The sequence below is a fragment of the Diaporthe batatas genome (assembly GCF_019321695.1).
Source record: "Diaporthe batatas strain CRI 302-4 chromosome Unknown Contig00022, whole genome shotgun sequence".
In the NCBI taxonomy this organism is placed as follows: Eukaryota; Fungi; Ascomycota; class Sordariomycetes; order Diaporthales; family Diaporthaceae; genus Diaporthe; species Diaporthe batatas.
The window spans coordinates 304,709-324,517 of NW_025408569.1; the positions used below are offsets into that span (position 1 = coordinate 304,709).

At 53.3% G+C, this 19,809-nt stretch overlaps 5 protein-coding genes across 5 annotated transcripts; 4 read left to right on the plus strand and 1 right to left on the minus strand.

The window, feature by feature from the left end:
* Positions 1 to 634: 634 nt before the first annotated feature.
* On the plus strand, positions 635 to 901 carry KVR01_012932 (uncharacterized protein; the record flags this gene model as incomplete). Its single annotated transcript, XM_044784684.1, has 1 exon — positions 635 to 901. One exon carries the CDS (start codon positions 635 to 637, stop codon positions 899 to 901), a length of 267 nt encoding a protein of 88 aa, XP_044638088.1.
* A 600-nt stretch (positions 902 to 1,501) lies between these two features.
* On the minus strand, positions 1,502 to 5,319 carry KVR01_012971 (uncharacterized protein). Its single transcript, XM_044790988.1, has 4 exons — positions 5,111 to 5,319; positions 4,790 to 5,023; positions 4,287 to 4,726; positions 1,502 to 4,091 (listed from the first exon to the last, which is right to left on the minus strand). The coding sequence occupies exons 1-3, from the start codon at positions 5,178 to 5,180 to the stop codon at positions 4,377 to 4,379; spliced, it is 654 nt and encodes a 217-aa protein (XP_044638127.1). The 5' UTR covers positions 5,181 to 5,319; the 3' UTR covers positions 1,502 to 4,091; positions 4,287 to 4,376.
* Positions 5,320 to 5,465: 146 nt separating this feature from the next.
* Positions 5,466 to 6,605, plus strand: KVR01_012866 (18S rRNA (guanine1575-N7)-methyltransferase). The gene is made up of 2 exons (XM_044790010.1): positions 5,466 to 5,619; positions 5,685 to 6,605. Exons 1-2 carry the CDS (start codon positions 5,597 to 5,599, stop codon positions 6,487 to 6,489), a joined length of 828 nt encoding a protein of 275 aa, XP_044638022.1. The 5' UTR covers positions 5,466 to 5,596; the 3' UTR covers positions 6,490 to 6,605.
* An 874-nt stretch (positions 6,606 to 7,479) lies between these two features.
* KVR01_012880 (uncharacterized protein) lies at positions 7,480 to 8,545 on the plus strand (the record flags this gene model as incomplete). The annotated part of the gene is made up of 3 exons (XM_044782418.1): positions 7,480 to 7,611; positions 7,731 to 7,883; positions 7,964 to 8,545. The coding sequence occupies 3 exons, from the start codon at positions 7,480 to 7,482 to the stop codon at positions 8,543 to 8,545; spliced, it is 867 nt and encodes a 288-aa protein (XP_044638036.1).
* A 2,982-nt stretch (positions 8,546 to 11,527) lies between these two features.
* On the plus strand, positions 11,528 to 14,275 carry KVR01_012861 (uncharacterized protein; the record flags this gene model as incomplete). Its single annotated transcript, XM_044785828.1, has 2 exons — positions 11,528 to 12,638; positions 12,840 to 14,275. The coding sequence occupies 2 exons, from the start codon at positions 11,528 to 11,530 to the stop codon at positions 14,273 to 14,275; spliced, it is 2,547 nt and encodes an 848-aa protein (XP_044638017.1).
* Between the last annotated feature and the right edge of the window lie 5,534 nt (positions 14,276 to 19,809).

Genomic DNA, 19,809 nt, shown 5'->3' on the forward strand with positions numbered 1-19,809 from the left:
TCATTAAGACTTGACTCGTGATAGGATTGGTCTATGTATAGCAGTGTTGCGACTTGGCAAGGTGAAAATAGTGCTAGGAGCGTGTCGACGTCACCAGCACTGTATGCGACTGTTCGCTTGTTGTCTTTATGGACACAGCGATAGGGGGCGGTTGAAAATGTGAATAATGAGAACTCGGGTCGCTCAACATCTCGAAGCTGCTGTTGTACAGGTGGCTTTGTTTGCCTCGCTATGGCCAACGGAGGATGCACGGTAGAATGTATCTCGCCAACCGGTGCACTCCAACACGGCAGCTGTGATTTTGTGTGGACGTATCTTGTCTTGTGTGCTTAAACCGTTCTTGGGACCGGTCTCAGAGGATCTCTTGTACTGACGGAGAAGTTCCGAAGCCGTGGAAATGTGATGGTCTCGCCAGTCAAGACTACCGTAGTCGAAGACGACTCCTCCAAGCATAAAAGGCCAGGTCTCCGTGGGCTTTTCGTCATTCGTAAAGACGATAAATACCAAGAAGGTCGTCTTCCCCAGAGCACAACAGCCCTGCCTAGAATGACCCCTTTGAAGGTTTAGGTCTGTTCCTTCAATTACCGTCTTTGCTCCAAGTCGATTGCAGATCAGCACGGCAGAACGCTCTGCAATGTGCGCCCTACCAGACATCCCGATAGACAAGAGAGCCAGCAACCAGGCCTCCCTCAAACCTCCGCAGCTCACCGCACTGCGCTGCGGTCAAGGTTCAGGTCAGCCGGCGCCGAGCACGGATCCAATGACCCGCTGGGTCAGTGAGCCCCCTCGGACGGAGCCATGGCACGGCCTGGACAAGTCGACGTACTCGGGTCAAAAAACCTTGTCATACTCGGAAAATAGGCCTGCCACATTGAGTGACACCGGGGCAACGGTGGGATGAGAGCCGAGGTCCTCGGGCCCACGTTTCGATAACACCGTGGTACCCAAATCTGCGGGGCCCTGTTCGGATGCTGTTGTATGATCAGAGAAGTGTCAAGTAAGTTAGGAACGGTTCGATGCATTGCTACTTGTGGTTTCTTTGGCAGAATGTTTGTTTGTCGAGAGAGTTGGAATCGGCGAAAGCAATGCGAGGGTAACGCTGGCGGTGCCCGAGGCCGAGAGGCTTGCAACGTTACGTCCGGCCATGGTGTTGAGGTTTGTTTCGGTCCCCGGGTCAGAGTGCATCTGCAGCAAATCCCCCCAATGGCGAAGGCTGGGTATGCCGCTTCGAAGAAGCTTGTTTTTAATGTGCCTTCGACGTTGACAGTGCTTGAATCGGTACATCGCTTTGCTTCTTGGTAATTCCCGTCTCAGGAATCAATCAATCCGATCTCCGAGCCTAGTTGTCTTGTTGATTCAGAAGCGAGATGCATGAGGCAGTCTCAGCGGCATTCAATAACACTCAGTACTCATGACCCTCCTGTGATTCCACAGCGACTGCCACTCGAGCAGTGCCAGCGATCAGATATTTAGTTGTTTGCCAGCACCAGCCACCAGCCGACCAGCATCATTTCAGGGCAGCAGCCAGCCGTGTAGCGTGCGACCGTTGGCTCAATGATATCCAGAAAGGCCCTTTCTTCGCGGACTAGGGACGATTAGCAGGTGCTGGCCAAAGTCGAACCGTCGATATTTGGACTTCTTATCATCATAAACTAGGGCCCATGCAACAGCATTTGGTAGCTAGATGCATCAGCAGAGGAGGGCTCGCCCATTTGAGCAAGATCTATTTCCTGCCAGATGGAGACACAACATGAAGTCTGCTCGCTCCACTGCTGATTGCCGGATGTGGGTGCGATCGGACCTCGACTGCGGCTACAATCGGGCTCATGCGGCAAGAGCACGTAAATTAATTGGATCATTGTATGCTCTGAGTGGCACAAGACACTGGGACCTTTCAGAGCAGCTCACGAAATAGCCCGACGTCTGCGTGACGGGCCCAGTTGCCTCAGTCCGATGCTGTTCTCCTTCCTTCGGCTTGCCGCATTCCTTGGTGATCGTTCAAAGGCCCGTCGCCTAGTGAAGTAGATAGAAATGGCCACTCGCTGCTCGTGACCAAGGCCCCACTACTGCTGGTGACAATCAGCCAGACAAGGTGAACTCGACAGTCTGCCAAGTAGACGACGTCGCCTCCTCGATCAAAGTCAATAGCCAAGCGGCTTGACGCAATGGAGCAGACGTTTGGGACTGGCAGGTCCCCATATAGCCTACGAGACGAACAGGAAGCCTTAAACGTCCACTCGTACAACACCTCTACCATAGCACCATGGCCATGCTCTCAAGACACGAGCCGGGTCTCAATGTGGAGGGCACGTGCAATCATTGCTGCACGGGCATATGATTCGAGCTGGCAGGCATATGTACAACTCTTGTCCTGCTCCGTACAAATCAGTGGAACTGATCTCTTCGCGCGCTTATTCGCTGGGTCCAGGGAGTTTTGATGAATCATGGGCAAGTTCGGGCAGTTGGCAAAAAATGCCAAGGAAAGCGACGTCAAAGTCCAAAATATTGCTCGATTGAAGCGGTATGGTGAGTCTCAAATATGCACGGATCGTTGGGGTGCGCCGTGCCGTCCCTTGTCTGCAGGTACGTAGCATTGCCGGAAGACACCCTCTTGAGGTTGCAGTAGTTTGCTGGCGAGGTCTAGACCATGCATATGATTGATAATAATGCAGATGACTGTCGACAAATTGGCAATGCCATTGTCAGAATCTAGCTTTGGAGGCAGTGTGGGTAACAAACGTGTCACAGCTCAGAGCTAGTTAAGCGCCGGCAATACACACACATTCGTCATTTTCGAGTCGCCAGGAGAATGAATGGTGTGCATCACCCGCACTTGTTAATAACGTGTTCCGAACTGGAAAGCAGTGGTTGTTCAGGGCATCTCTGCCGACCAATTGGACGCACATGTAAAGTGAAGTGCCAAGCGAGCTCGGAGCCGGCAATGGGTGCTGCGAGCATTTATGAGGTTGTTGCTAGTGGATGGCAACGTCTCACCGCGACTGGTGAGTGCATGAACTCTGTCGGCTTCGTAGAACCGCCGATTCGCTAAGCAGGTAAGGAGCGGTGTAGGTGGGAACAGCTTCTCCGCTGATGCAGATTCGCCGTGGCCCTACCACGCTGTCAAACGCGTATGCCGGCACGAGAGTTGTAGCAGAGATCCTGCAGGTGGCCGATAAGCTTGTTTTCGAGCCACCACCCAATAGGTTTCCTCATTGGTCTTGCTCGCCGTAGCTTCATGCTACTAAGACCGAGGCCATTTACGTGTAGCCACGACGGTGATTGTTCGCAATGCGATGATGCGAGTTGCCGCCCACTTCCGAGAGCTTGCTTCGCCTAAACTTCCCATGCAGACCGTGGAAAGCGCAGGTCCCAAGAAGGAGTGCGGGTTTCGTAGGTTAAAGCCCTCGATGCTCCCAGACTTGGGATTCTTGGGCCGGATTGTTCGGACCTCTGATTATGTTTAGTCCATTAACACACTGAAATCGCCTGCTTCACATCGCCGCGATGCAGAAGGTTAGATGAGTCCTAGTCAAGACTGCACTAAGCGCAATGCCTGCTGATCGATTCTGCATGAGGTCAAGAATCCATTCATCATCCGCTCGGGCACAGGAAAGACTGGTGTTCCAAGCCCGCATGGCTGCCTGATGTCGAGATGCGTTCGGAGCGATTGCCTGCATCTTGACCCGGCGGCATGTCGAACTAAACATCCCAAGAGTCTCCTTAGAGATGTCCGTGATCAAGAGACAATGGTAATATCCCAGGTCGGTCACACTGCGAGCGCAAATGAGGATGCTGAGTGGTGTACCAGCGAGGAGATCAAGGTCATTCTTGGTTGGGATACGAATCGGCATTGCTCGGCTGAGAAGAAGTTTATACCACGGGCTCTTCAGCTCTGCCTGTTCAATCGATACTACTGACTGGCAAGAGCAGCGCCGGGATCACACAGCAGACAAGGCCGACGCGTCTCCGCTCTGTGAGCCTACGGAAAGACGTCAAGGGCCGAGGTTCGATGAAATATGCACGCGAGGAGGGTGGAGAAGGTTACGTGGGTAATCATGGAACGCTCAATTGTATTGATGACAAGAGGGTATCTGGTTCGATGTTAGCGAATTCCTGGGCAGTTTTTACAATCGAAGAGAAGAGTATAGGTGGAAAACAAGGCAATCAGTGTGTAGTGTGTTGACATTGGAGCAAAATGCTCTTCCAATACTATCATAGCAACAAATGCTAGCATCATAGCAGAAAATCGGAAGCAACAAAGAAAAGGCACAAATCCCAACACTCACCATTTTACCTGCCGCTGAGGCCAGGAACCAGCTGCCGGGCAATGAAGTGTATTGCAGAAGAGGTAGGATGGGGCCGATAGTTCCTGAGCGTCAGAACCCGTCGTCTGATTTCTTGTAGCCGGCCACGGCCCCCGCCCGGCTCAGCCCATTGCGTACGCCATCTACGAGGGCTTTTGCCATGCCCTGTGCCTTTCTCTTGCTACCATCGCCACTTGCTGCCGCGGCCGGGTTCTCGAAAGGAAGGACATTGTCGCTGGCGCTCAAGCTGACGAAGAGCGCAAAGGGAACGAGCCACACACAGATGCCGAAGTAAGAGGCGATCTCGGTGAATGTGGGCATGTTGTCGGGTGTTTCGTAGTACGAGGTCATGTTTTGATATGCGTCCTTTTGCCGGGAAGAGAAGTGCTTGTACCAGACGAAGTGATTGATGAGGACGAGAACTAAAGACGACGGCGACGGTCAGCGCCTGAACCACAGATGCTCAGGTGTTGGAGGGAACCTACCGCAGGAGGTGAGAAACAAAGGGTCCGTCAGGGTGACGAAGGGGAACCTCCGCATGTTACCCAGATAGACAACATGGGAGACGACCCCAAACAGCGTCAACCAGAAGGGGAATCTGTCCACGACGCATAGCAGTAATTGGAGCCCGATGATTCCGTAGATCAGCTGTGTCAGGAGGCGTTTAGATATGACGGTGTGTTCCTCGACGAGCTCGGACAGGTAGTATAGTCCCGACGCTGCACACGGACGTTAGCATAAACAGAGCTCCAAGCAGTGGCACCCAGCTCCTGGCACCCAGCTCAGGGGAAAGGGAGGGGACTTGCCGATGGCCAGCGTCAGGAAGCAGAAGCCCACGATGGAGCCAAGTATGCCGACTAGAGGTAGAATCCACATCTTGAACGGCTGGTTGAAACAATCATTGGCTGTGACGGTGTCCGTTGTTTCGAGGAGGAAGTCGAGTGACGTTGGCCACCCGCCTCATTACAACCGTGTTCTCAACCTGCAGGCTGGCAAATCGCGTCGAGTCGAGCTCAACTGCTCCCTTCCCTGCCGGGGAAAGGTGGCCCGAGCTTCGATGACGACGGAAACGGACGCCAGAACGGTCGGCCGAGCGATAGGGGCTTATCGATAGCGCGATAAGCAACAGCCCACTGAAATTTCAACGACAGGAGCGAAGCCGTCGCAGGGCAGATTCATGGTGTCGGGAAGCTCTAGAGGCATTGAAGCCGACAACGTCTCCTGTTGAACCTGCCACCCTCACAGCCCACTCTTCTGCCAACTCGGCTCACTTCCACAACCATCTGCCCAACATGTCTCGGCCCGAGGACACACTGTAAGCCCTCTCTCGCAGCCCGTCTCCACGGCGCAGAACGCCACTGACACTCAATTTCTCTGCAGCGCGGCCGATGTCCACTACAATGACACCGAGGCGCGGAAGTACACGACAAGCAGCCGTATCCAGAACATCCAAGCGTCCATGACCCGCCGGGCCCTAGAGCTCCTCGACCTCCAAGAACCATCCTTCATCCTGGACGTCGGCTGCGGCAGCGGCCTGTCCGGCGAGATCCTGAGCGCGGAGCCCGAGGAGCAGGGCGGCCCACACATCTGGGTCGGCATGGACGTCTCGCCGTCGATGCTGGACGTCGCCCTGCAGCGGGACGTCGAGGGCGACCTGCTGCTGGCCGACATAGGCCAGGGCGTGCCGTTCCGCGCGGGCACCTTCGACGCGGCCATCAGCATCAGCGCGATCCAGTGGCTCTGCAACGCCGAGAGCAGCGAGACGAGCCCCGAGGGCAGGCTGTCGAGGTTCTTCAACGGCCTCTACGCCAGCCTCAAGAGGGGCGGCAAGGCCGTGTGCCAGTTCTACCCCAAGAACGACAAGCAGAAGCACATGATCACCCAGGCCGCCGTCAAGGCGGGCTTCGGCGCGGGTATCCTCGAGGACGACCCGGAGACCAAGAACGTCAAGCTGTACCTGGTGCTCACCGTGGGCGGCACGGGTGGCGACATCACGGGGGTGGTCAAGGGCATGGACGGCGTGGACGTGCACGACTCGAGGAGGCAGGGCAAGAACGGCAAGGGGGACATCAAGAAGGGCAGCAAGGCTTGGATTATCAAGAAGAAGGAGCAGATGGAGCGCAAGGGGAAGATCGTCAAGGCCACCTCCAAGTATACGGGCAGGAAACGGCGGGCACAATTCTGAGTGTTTCTTGCGATCCCAAATCTCCTTGTGCGACCTCACGGCGCTTTGTTTCTTCTGCATGGTATGGCGTTCAGATGGTCTTATATTGCTTCCTTTAATGTTAAAGATACCCTCAGTCATTCTCTTGATCCAGTGTTTCACCCGTGCTTCCTATGACCTGTCTCCACACTCTGGTCTTTCATGATCCCGACCAGGAACCAAGTTTCCAACGAAAATGGTGACCCATCCTTCAAACCTGGACAGATTAATACTTGGTTGCCGGTAAACTGTTTGTTTCGGAATCACCGATAAGTTGTCTGTGTCTCGTCATCTACTTTCTGCCCTCAGTTCATCATTTATAGCCCTTGTCCCTGTGAAGGCTCAGACAGTCTTGACCCTATATCCATTCCAAAGTTGTACCATAACTATATCTGGACCACCTCTGCTTCAATTCACGAATCCTGACTTGAGACCATGAATAACCATGGCTGTCGAGGATTAGATATTGGATCAGTTTATGGATTCCATGATTTTCCGTCTCTTGAAGATTCACGTAGGACAGTCCTGCGATGTGCCTTGGCCTGCCATTCAGTTGTCAGTCTACGTAGTATGCAGTACACTATGGAGCTTCTGCAAAAAACAACTATTTTTAACACACTCCCATCCTACAATCGGTCATGGAAGCAGGACAGACTTCAAAATTACTCCAGACGAAGTGAATGTATATACTGTTGCAGGCGTTTCCTATTAAGACTCAGGGTGTTTTGCACAGTCGAGGTGTTTGAAACGTTTGGATGGCAATGCATCTGCCGCGTTTGTTTCCCTCAGTCACTGAGAGAGCATACGTCAAGCCTTTCACCATTTGCGTTTGTTCTTTGCCCACGAAAGACTCCAACTCTCCTGTCTCACTCCTGCCACCCTTCTGAATCCCCCTTTGCAAGACTCCATTGCTCCTTGACACCCGGAACAGCTCCCCTCCCTGTATAGAGACTGGTCCAAGATTACTACAAAATGGGCAAGCTGAACTGGGACCCCACTGCAATCAACCCCTTTACCGGAAACGCGTTTGAGGATGAGGATCCCGAGAACCTTGCCAGGCTGGAGGAAATGTCTTTCCAAGCCGCCATACAGCTGAGTCTCGAGGTTCGTCGATCATCCCAGGGCTATACTGACCGAAGTCCTATCTGTGGCGGCAATCCGCCTTTGCCACGTGGACAAATTCTCTCAAGTGCTCATGCTGACCCTTGGTGCCTTTTGTGAAGACCAGCCAGGAGAGGAACAAGAGGGACAAGCCAACCGACCTCCCGAAGCGCAAGTTCAAGACCGAGGAGATTGAGGAGGACGAGAAGAAGCGGGACAGGGAGCTGTATGGACCGCCGACTCCCCCGCGCCGGCAGCGACAGATTGACTCCATGGTAAGCTTTTCCCAGACTCCGTCCTACGCCGATGTTCAGGCCTTATCAGGTGACTGTGGCTGATATTTGTCTACTACCAGGGCACAAACGAGGGTTCCTCGGCCAACGCGACTCCCACTGCAGGTGGTACCAACAACCCGTCCTCTCGCAAGGGCGCTGCCAAGAAGCCCCAGGAGGCTGCCACTGCCGATGACCACAACGCCAGCAGCCAGCCCGGCATCTTCATCCCGAAGGCCATCGTCGACAAGCTCCCCAGGAATGTGAGGAGCGCCGTCGCCGACGCGGTGATCTACCACCGACAGCTGGTAACCGCGCAGGCTGCGAGGGATATCGTCGGCGTGATGATGAAGTACAACAAGCACGACGACCACCACGACGACCACCACGACGACGACGCTGGCAATTCCGCACGCCCTGAGACCTCGCCCGCGCCTCGAGGCAATGGCCTCGTGCCCAGCCTCGCCGGCCAGGGCTTCGCCGGTGCGGCGGCTCGCAATCCCAACAAGAGAGAGCCCAACCACAGAGAGCCCAATCACGCAGAGCGCATGGCTATCATCCGTGCCGCCCTCAATGATCCGAACTCCAGCCTTTCGATCGCTATGCAGGAGGAGGGCCGATTCATCCGCGGCGCAGAGGCGCAGCAGGCGCCGACGCCTCCTTAGAAGAAGACCCGCCGTGACTAGGACGGCGTCTTTGGCTACGGTAGGCACTGACAGGAAGCACCAAGGTTGGCAGTTGGACCAAGCGATGATTTGTTTTCCCTGTCGCCTGGAGGTGGCGGGGTGGGCTGTACTGGAGCCCCAGGGAATGTTTAGATGGTTCCCTCCGGGGCGGGGCCTGTTGCGATGCTGAAGCTTGGGGACGGTGCAGGAAAGACGATTCCGTCGCGGGATTAGGGAATCAATGGAGGCTAGGCTGCGGGGGTTTGCGGTGAACTAGAGGCTTGCATTCCCGTGGCGGTGGATGGGACAGATTGTGGCATCCCACAGCCCATGTTTGTGCCTCTGGCTTTGCTTCTGCCTCCCGATGGGTCTCATACGTGTTTAGAGAAAGCTTAGATAAAGACTGGAATGGGATTGATGTTTTCTAGAAACTCTTGCGTGCGCTGAAGCGGTTACCAGCCAGTAACCTCTGGTCGCATGTGCGTGGTCTGTCACTCTCTGAGTGCTTAAATCCAAAAGTCGCACTGAACTTGGCTGAGAAGGGGGCGAGAGACTCTTCAAGTGGTGGCGCAAATTTCCGCCTGTGTAAGACCTGGCCCAGAAACTGCTAGACGGTCGGATTGTGTAGAAGGAAAGACGCCTGTCATCAAGCTCAATTGTGGTATCGCCACAGCTGCTTCTATATCTGCCTGCGACAACCAACGCTTGAAAAGATCATCCGCGGCCTCTTTGACGACCCCATCTATCTGCGTAGACAAAGCCCTGATCATAAGGTGAAAGAACATTCATGAAGCCTTTTTAAAGCAAGCTTAAGTGCCAACTCGAAACCCTCCCCTGCGCATTATGCCTCGCCAGCTGTTCTTCTGTAGGCTGGTACGGACAGGACCCTGGCAGACCGATTGCGGCCCACGTCTTGGGAGAGATCCATCAGGTCACTGCAGAGCCCACATATGCCTTGCCATCAGTCGCTCTATCAGTGTCTAAAAGGGCGAAGAAGGGCAGAGTCCCGATTTTGCAATGCGTGTAACGTTGGGCTTGAAGCCTCCAGCCGAAGCTCCCGAGCCTTTGTGAGGATCGCAGCCTCCTTCCTAAGCATGCCTTTGCTCCCTTTGATGCCTCCTCACTCTGGTCTTGGGCAACGTGGTACGAGCCCGGAGCGCCATGAGCAATGCCTCCAGGATGCTCACACAAGTCTGGCACTTTATTGGAATAAAGCAGCGCCGGGTCGAGGCTGGTCGACCGCCAGTCGATGATAGCCGTGATCTTGGCAGGGTCGTCCTGGTCTACGAGAATCTTCCTCTTGTGTAGGTCCGGATGGAGCAGAAGCGGCGAGGAGATGTTCTCGACATGGGCTTCGCGGCCGAGGGCCGCAGGAGAAGCCTCAGCTTTTGAGAGCAGGGCCAGGTGCTCCTCGATTGTGTCGCGAGAGTCTGGTCTCGTTGGCGGTGTTTCGTAGGGGATGTGAGGGAACCGCCGCATCCAACAGACCCAGGGTGAAGTCGTCAAAGGTCTCCTCTGTTGAGTCGTGGTTAGTCACGGTAGAAGAGAGAGCTTCTGGAAAGTGACTTGCAAGGGCCGCGGTTTGGCGGTTTCCTGTTGTAAAATTAGTGATCTTTGGGTAACAGGGACAGGATCGCAAGCCTGTGGTTGACCCGATGCAGAAGAGAGTGCTGAGAGGATTTGAATAGGACGAGCTCAGAAGTCCGTCATTGAAGTAGATGTGGATGTCTGTCTTTTCCTGGACTTTAGGAACACAATTTCGAAAAGCGTATCAAGAAACAGCGCTGCATTTGCTATAAATCATAGTAGCCACCTCAGAGCTCGTGACCAGCCGAGACGGGTCGCTAAGCGACGACCTTGATCCCGTTGTCAGGGTGCATCATGAAGGCACGGTTGAACTTGTATCGAGGTGGATTGCAGTCTGGATTCGGGATCAGAGAATCACACCCACAAAGACAGAGGGTACACCAAGGCCAGCTATCTACCAAGGTAGATAAGATATAGGATAACTTGAGCTTTTAAAACTTGAGTTAACACTTGTTATAATACTTAACTTATATAAGATTATCGTAGGGGAGGTTGTCCTTGGGTGTACCCTCCGTTTTTGCGGGTGCTCATCCCCGATCTCTTGAGTTCAACGTGGTGGAGATTGTTCTCTGAGAGGTTGTCCGTCCCGCAAGGGGGTGTCCCATGGTAGCTTGTGAGTTCATCCCAGAGGAGCGAGTTCCAGAGGAAGATGTTGTCCTCTATGAGAAACTTTGTAGCCAATGAGTTCAAATGGGCTTCCTCAATGCGTGCCCCCTCCAAGTATGGGCTGCTAGTTGTGCCCAGGTGGCGCAGAGACAGCGAAGGAAGGTCCAGAGGTTCAGGTTGGAAGGCGTGTGTGGAGTTCTCCAGCGGCAAACCGAGTCCAGTCCTCTGTCACCCGGTAGCAAGCACCAGACGGCCTTTATCCAGTCAACAAAACGTTGGTGTGAGCTGCGATGACCGCCCGACCGTCTTGTCTTGCAGCGACACTGGCCGCCGTTTCCCTTAACCACCTTGGGGCTGCACTTGCCATCCAGCACCCAGCAGCACATCCCCCCTCTCTTTCCTGGGCCACATCAGTCAAATCACCACCTAGGTGCAGTGTGTTTGACCTTGTACACCCACACCGACACCCTCTGCTCCCCACTTCATCAGCTTCGACTGACTGCCTCTGTACCCGCACCAGCTTCAGCCTTAGTCCTGTTGCCCTCGACCGCTATTCATCATGGATGACAAACGAGATCCCAGGAAGAGTGGTTTTGGCTCAGCCGCTTTTCAAACTCCAACCCAGCCTCACTTCCCAGCTCGGATGTTGGCCTCGAGCAAGTCGGTGGATGCTCCAGTCTTTGGGCAGCCATCAGAACGACAGAGGTACGCGTGCCTCGTTACTACCGTCTCCCACCCGCCATCTGTTATTAACACTGCATCGTCAGCGTCAGCCACAAACGACCCCGCATGTCCTCTTCCGTCTTCAGCTCAGCAGACTCCCAGTCTCCCTTTGCAAAGATTCGAGCTTCAGAAGCCGCAGCGAACAATGCCCAGGGTCAAGCCGAAGCTACTCAACCATCGCAGCAGCCGTTGTCACGTGTGCCCGCTGCTCTGGACACGCTCAACGACAGTCAGGCTCTTGCACTTCTCCTGAATAACCAGACAGTTTCAAGGCTGTTCCAGGATGCATTCATAACACGCGTCGAGGAGCACCAGCAGAGGGTGGAGCAGCGTTATAATCAGCGCTTAGTGGAGCTTGAAGAGTACACCCGCAGCTGGCGAGACACCACCAAGGAACTCTGGATGGCCGTGAATGAAGGCACTTTCAACCCAGACAACGAGGAGAGGGACAGTCTCAGGTGGAAGGGCCCACACGAGGCTGGACAAGCCTTCCATCCCGATTCCACCGTTTTAGTGCCGAGTCTGACTGCCAATGCCACTCCCTTGGCCGCCGTTATACCAGGTCTCACCCTTGGACTTCCATTGCAGGAGTGGATTACAGACATCAAAGGGTCAGCGGCTGACTTCGTGTCTCCAAGCTCCAAGCTTATGCTCTTGATGGGATCACCTTATCTTGATCTTGAAGACCAGGCGTTCTCCAAGTTCTTGAAATCATCACCCTCGTGTGGGCGGATCTTTATCCGGCTTGTAGACTCCGCGCTAAACTACACATACCTCTCATTAGGAAGTAAAACGCAAGAGGACAGCCCCGAGTTCCAGCCTGAAGACATCATAGTTGAGCCGACTCTCCAGAACATGCTTCTTCTCTGGAAGGCATTCTGTATACTGAAGGATAGAAATGACTATCTCCTCTCCAAGATCGGGGGCCCTTGGTCGGAAGTCAGCAGAAAAGCATTGAATGAGCTTCTCGACAGGCTGCATCAGTACCGAGGCGCCTCAACCTCGCGCTCGAGACAGATGCGCTGCATATCACTGCCAGAGGCTTCACTCGGAACAGAGGGTGTGCCCTTGAATCGTAAATTGGTGATAGCCCGTCCTTACCACAAAGGAATGCGAGTGATCGGGGCCGAGTTCTTCGACACTGGCTACATCTCTCGCAAGCGTCGCGTCTCCGCTGGTACGTAGCAGCAAAGAAACAGGACAGTTGTCCTCATTCTTGCCCTCTTCCTTCTTGCCCTCTTCCTTCTTGCCCTCTTCCTTCTTGCCCTCTTCCTTCTTGCCCTCTTCCTTCTTATCCTTCCTCCCACCTACCTTCCTAGCCTCATGTTTCTCAGCCTCTTGTCATTGCGAGCCGTTCGGAGACTAACTAATCTGATAGAAGACATTGTTATTACTGAAGAAACCGTCACGCTCCAAGATATTGGTCGTACTTTGGAACAAGCGATTCGAATGGGCGTTGGTCCAGGCATCAAACCAGACCACGCTACAATTTCTATCGACGTTCTCAGCTCGGAGAATGCGGCAGTGCCTCAAATGTCCAAGGCTGGACAGTCGGGGCAGTTATATCAAGATTCTGCTGCGATGAGAACACCAGTTCCAAAGAGCTTGGATCCAACTCAGCCGTCCCTTTTCCAGCGGACGCTTCATCTTAGCAATGACCTGAGGGAGCTCGGTGACGATGATCGCAGTGATGGGTATGATCCTCAGGCCCACAGTCGCTGGCTCGCAATGGGAGGAGAGCCACAAGATGTTCGCTCTCCTTCACCCAAGTGCCAGCAAGAAAGAATCATAGATCATCGATTTCAAGCACATGATGTGGAGGAAGAGGTGCCGCCATCCGACCCGGACAACGACCGTACCGGTGACAATTTCTCTGAGATTGGCGAAAACAGTGATCGCATCATACTTGACGAGCAGCCGAAGAACGTTACGTTTCGTTGCCATAGAAAGCGGCCTCTCCCGGCAGCTGACGAGAAGACCCAGGCGACGAAGAGGCTGAAGGTCTCGAAGGCTGAGCCATCCATGGTAGTAGAGAGGCAGTTTCCTCAGAAGCATCCACGAGTGCCCAATCTCCATTTCAGTTCCGTCGCTCCGCCTAGCAGTCCTGACAAGCAGCACCTCGATCAACCCGCAGCTGACCTGGCTCGCGCAGTTCCTCTCGATAAGCAGGACACGGCTGTGGCTCTGAGCCCTTTGCCCCTTCCTTTCGAGACTAGGACCAAAAGGGCCCAGGAGCTTCAGGAGATTCAGGATCAGTTGCGGCGGCTTGGATGTCGCATCGAAGACGGCGTCGATCAGGCTGACGTGGGCGCCTCCAGTGGAAACATCGAGACCCCTGGACAACCGCAAGCCGATGGTGTGTTTGAACGAACACCAGCCTCTACCGAGATGGCCTCCGGCCAGGAGCTGCGGGATAAACTCCGGCGCATCGGATGTCGCTTTGAAGAAGACATTGGCAAGGCCGATGTCGGCAACGTACGGGGAAAAGGCACGAGGATCGAGCAGCTGCCGGAAAGCAGCGAGGGGTCTGAGACTGTGCTTGAGAACCATCGCAAGACTTCGACTAGTCAAGCGGACTCACTTCCAGCAGCTCATCTGACGTCTCTCGGTGTCCCCAGCCAGACTGAGGCTCCGTCGGGCGGCGCAGACTCGCTCTCCACCGCGCAAAGGCGTGTCACGGATCATCCGATGATCTTGAAGGTACAGAGTGAAGGTACGTCTGGGAAGGGCGGGGAGATGGGCAAGCCGTCTGGAACTCCTGCTGGTGAGGCTGTAGAGCGAGGCCGGCGAGTGCGAACATTGAGACGAGGGTGATTATCAAAATCTGCTCAAGCAACTCGAAGCTGGGAGCCTTTGCAAATCTCAGCGCTTGTGTGGCAGGTTCCAAGTTTTTTTTTAGTTTTTTTTTTTTTTTTTCTCAAAAAGTCATGATGATCATTGGGCATGACAGTCTCGTCGGGTTTTGCTTCTTGTAACTACGATATTTTATCGGCCTCAAATCGAGGTGAGGAGGCACCAGGCCCATCCTTCCATCGGGTTCTTGTGCTCCTCACCGTTCATAGTTGATTCGAGTCTCTTATGCTCTCTGATGTTATCGTTCAAGACTCTCTGCCAAGTAGTGCGTGATACAGATGTGACTTTGAGGGTTCTTGGCAGGGCAGATGCTGAAAATGTAATCGCGCCGTGTTTGATTATAGATTGGATCCACATCCACAAAATATGAGGGAGCTTCTCCCGTATGAGCTTCTCCCGTGATGGGGTACTATTATATAGGAGTCCACCCTGTAGGAGGTTGTTCCATACGACAAAAATCCAGTAATGGAATAACCTCCCATCTGTACACCCCCTCATTTTGCGGGCGTGAGTCTTGGATCACCTTCATCAAGCCAGCGATCAGACAGCGTTGGGAACAGAGAGATGATCATTCTTCAGTGCCCTGTGGACTTCCAACAAGTCGAGTCGCGGGACCGGTGTCTATCTGTATAACTATTAGGTTCTTGCCAGTCCAGAACGTCGATCTTGGACACGGCAGAACAGGAGAGCACACATTTGGTGATCCAGGGAAGGCAAATCGACATCTGGCCCCCGGCTGCTGTCTATCACAACCAGTGTCCTTGCGGTTGTGGTTCTTGAGGCGAGCATTGCATGCCTATCAGAACATGTGTTGTCTGATATTGAGACGTGTGGACATGATCCCCATGGCTGGCAATGCCACCAAGTGTCATCTAGGCACTTTGAGACAAGTCGATTTCCTCGTTCTCGAGTACAATAGAGACCGACCACCCCCCACGCAACGCAGATATCTCGTACACTGATAGACTCTGGGGAGAAGCATCAATGTCAAACCTGCACACTTGGCTCGACACAAGCCCTGAATCACGGCAGAGACCACGTAGTCAACTAGAGTTACGTTCGACATCCAACAACACACCCGATAGTAAGTCTGAAAAGTCACGTTCCACGGGTAACGGCCGCACGCCTCTGGACAGAAAAGAAAAACACAAGAACACCTCCGCCCGGATCCTTCGCGTTTTGCCGCCGACCACAGACGCATGCGGTGCGCGGGAGTCCCTATGTCTTGTGCGGCCATTCGAGAACCACAGAACCGAGATCGATCTCTGCCCGCTTGTTTGCAATTGTCTCACATGCTAGGTAGATAATACGAAGAGAGCAAAACGGGTAGGACCCGTCGCTTGTCGGACCACCTACCTCGAGGCCAGGCCCAGCCCAGCCCCATCTGATAATAAGCCGAGCTGGCACCACCACCACCCCATCCCATCCCCATCCATGTCGCCGTCCTGAATGGGACCCTTACCTGTGTGACGGACGTGGGGAGGCAGGAGGGCGTTGATCTCATTGTCATCGGCAGTTACCGAGACGAGACAAAAAACACATGCATGTATGCATGTATGTGCGTGGACCCCGAAAGAAAAAAGAAGAAGAAACCAGCCGCGGGCGCACGGCCTCCCCAGATCCTCAACCTCGCAGGAGTTCGTCCTGTCAAGTACAGCTGGAGTACAGCACGGAGTGCGGGCGGGACCTTGTTGTCGCCACGCTACAATGGGCTGCTGGCGTGTCCCTTGAGGTCAAGAACCCCATTTAATTGAGGAGTCGGCCCATCCATCCATCCATCCGTCCATCTCATCTGCAGGCATCTCGAGTCTTGCTTGCTTGCCCAGGTCAACTAACTATTCAACCCGCGCCGAGGGTTCGGCGCCGCACGACGCACCCCATTGGCCAGCGGCGCCACTCCACATGTCTAGCATTCATATTTCGCGTATTGCCAGGTGAGCCTCACGAGGGGCCGGGGGGGGGGGGAGGACTACACTAGTCGGCGACGCGACAGCCTCAGATAGAGTGGATGTCTCGCATGCTGCATGCGTTGCGACGCGCAAGGGGTGGTGGGCAGGTGGGATAATAATAAGCTTCGGCCGGACTGCCCACGCTAGACAAGGCCGGGCCTGGAACCAAGAGGTGCCAGTTTTGGCTGCCCTATAGGATTGATGGGGGGATGTTGAGCAGCTGCCGCTATTCCCCCCTCCCCTCCTGCAAGCATCGCGTAGGCGCATTGCATTGCAGTGCAGGCAAGAATGGATGAAAGAAGGCCATTCATGTTGCATGCCTGGTGGCTGCTGGGCTCAGCGCCGGTCCGGCCGAGACAACCCTTTTTGGGACGGGACTGCTCAGTCGCGCGGTGGGATCCGGGTAACTGTTCCCTACAGTAGTGGCACGTAATTATGATGGTACTGTATGTGTGTATGATGACTGGACTGCAACGCTACGATGGTGCCATTTGGGCGGGGGGGGGCGAGACCCGGGAGAACGAGCAGTCCCTCACCAGGGGGGTGGGCTCGGTGCTGAGAGAAAGACCAGCCGGGCAGCCGTCCGCTACCAGTGTAGACAGGGCGATGAATTGGGTGAAACTGACCCTTGGGCATGCGACGGTGGCAGTGTTCAAACTGGCCAGCCTACCAGCCTGCACCGCCCGCCCCGACTCGGTTCGGGGTGCCTGGAGTGCTCCGGGCTGTCGAGCCTTGTATCCGGGAGTGACTGTATTGCCCAGGTGGTGACATCGCCAGTCCGAAGGGCCCAGGCCGCCGAGGCGATCCGGGTAGCTCGCAATGTCCGCTGGCGCGACCTGGGCAGCAGGAAGCTGCTAGAGAGCAAGCCGTAACTAACCCATTAGACAGCACATCAATGGGACGGTGATGTGGCCATGAACCCATGCAAGCCATGCTGTCCCCGAGGTGATGGGCGTGGAGCGAGGTATGACCCTGCGCGCGCGCTCGACAGCCTCAGTATTACGCGCCAGCGCACCGGCCGAGCGCAGGCTAGAAGAGGGGAGAGGATAATTATCGGAGTTCCTCAAAGTGCCACGTGTTACTGTTGCTGCTAATTGCGAGATATATCGATCATCTTCAATTGGAACCCAATGTGAAACGTATTGGTTTGTTCGTCCATGAGGCTCGGAGCAAATCGAGAAGTCTATACCGTAGACGATACGTAGGTAAGTAGGAGTCCGCAGTCCAAGGTTCGCCGACAACCGCCTCACAGCAGCCCCGACTAGGGGCTGAGATCCACGGTGCGACTTGCCGCACGTGCAGCTGGAGGATCACTGTGCAGATTGCAGCCTGCAGACATGCAGGGGCAAATGATCTCATGGGAAGGTTGGCTCCTTTCTCAGTACGACGCTGTCTTTGGACAAATGCTTTCAGGATGCTGTTTTGGTATGGAGACTTCCAAATGCGCGCAGTGTGGCTGGGATGACGCGCTGGTGGACAAGTTTCACGATGTCTTGGAGCAAGGAGCATGTGCTGCAGCGCCCAACACCATTGTCCAAACAACCCTGATTAAACAAATGGTCGCTTAGTCGCCCTCGTCAGCAGCATCGCTGGGACAGTCCCTGGAGGATTTGCCAGACTACATGTAAGCCGAGCGATCAACCTGACCGGACCGAGGTCGATCCCTCGCATTGGCCCGCTCACCCGCCGGATCCTCCGGCAGGTTCGGCCTAGGTGACGGCATGAACGCCCGTCTTCACGAATGGAGGTTACGCTGAAACCTCTGTCGGATTTGGACATTCGTGAGCCGTGTGTCTGAATGATCCCCATCCAGTCTATGGCCGGCGGCCCACGAGTGGACGTTGCAGGAACCTTAAGCTACCCGGCAATCGGCGAGGATAGAGATGAGTCGCGCTTGATCAACTTGTGCTTAGTCCGTGGAGCTTCAAGCCCTGCAGGTCCGAGATGATGTGACAGAAAAACCGGTTGGAGAGGCACCGAGGAAAAGTTTGACGCATCCCCATGCTTTTTTAGATCAAATCATGGGCAGCCTTCGGCAATATGACTCGCATCAAAGCTGGTCACCTGGAAGCGTTAGACACGCCTAGCTGATGAGCAGGCTCTTGCATGGACGAGAAGACTGGTGCATTTCAGCAAATTGGAGCAGATGCCATTGGACGGCCCAAGCAGCACTTGACTGGGATCCACGTCGACCGGGGAGCGTCGCGTCTTTTGGCGTCGCGGGGATTTTTTTGGGCGATCTGTACCCCTCCATTGCTTAAACCGCTCGTGATTGTTGGATGTGCACCAATTCGTTCGTGCGCCACCATGTCTTTGGTGTTCACCACGTAGCTTATTAGGCATCTTGCAGTCCTCATGTCACCTCGATATTGGCAGCCGACTTCTAGTTGGTGTGATGAAGCGTTGGAACAGTGCACCAAGCAGCGTAGAGTTTGCTGACTCGGTTCTGGCCGGTCACGGGTGACGACGGTGGGAAAAATTCCTCTGCTGGGTCCGAGGGAACACCGGGTGTTGAGCGAGATGGGCAGGATGTGTGCACAGTATAGGAGTGTAAACCAGGCGGAGAAAAGATCGTGGTCCGAGAAGCTGATTGGACACTTTCAAATTTGTGTCTTGAGATGGACGTGGCACCCTTCGCGACAAGCAGCCCCTGGAGATGTCCGGCTGCATCGTGCCGAGGGAGGCCGACCACGAGAAGCTCTGGGGGAGGCTGAGTTCTCAAGTACGGGTTGATGATGTGGTGATGCATATTGGCTACCATGATGGGAGAAGGCGGGCGACGTGCCAACATGAATTCGAAATACAGTGCACGTTGTTTCCGACAGCGCGAGCGAGGGCTACCAATTGCTGTCTGCAAATGCAAATATATACACTCGTTTGCATTCCAAGGTATCAAAAGTACGCTAGTAACACATAAATATCGCACACTATTAAACTCCCTGTATAACTATTATTAGGATAATATATTATATTTACTCTATAAATATAAGTTTAATAAGGTTAGGGATAGTATTAAAAGAAAGAGGGTATTCCTAATATTATAAAGAAATTTTCTATATTTAAATTAGAGTTATTTTTATAAAGTAATTAGTGTTTAAATAGTATTATTTATATATTTATTTATATAATATAGTAACTATTATATTATAATATATATTCTATATATTAAAATACTCCTTTTAATTATAACTATTAAATAGTATTATTTTTATTAATATATAACTACTAGTTATTAAGTATATATATTTAAGTTATATTTTAATAATATCTTAAACTTAAAGTGGGTATAATTAATATTTTAATTAAAAGTACCTTATTTATATATAGACTTTATACTATTTATACTACCCTTTTTAAATATTTAAAATATTCTAAATAGAACTTTTAACTTAAATTTCTCTATAATTAAATCTCTTAAAATAATATAGAAAGAAGTTTTAAAGTATTAAAAATACCCTCTTTCCTTTAGTACTATTTATTAGTTTATTAAACTTAAATTAGTAAAGTTGACTATTTATATATATAACTTTAGGTATATATGATAAT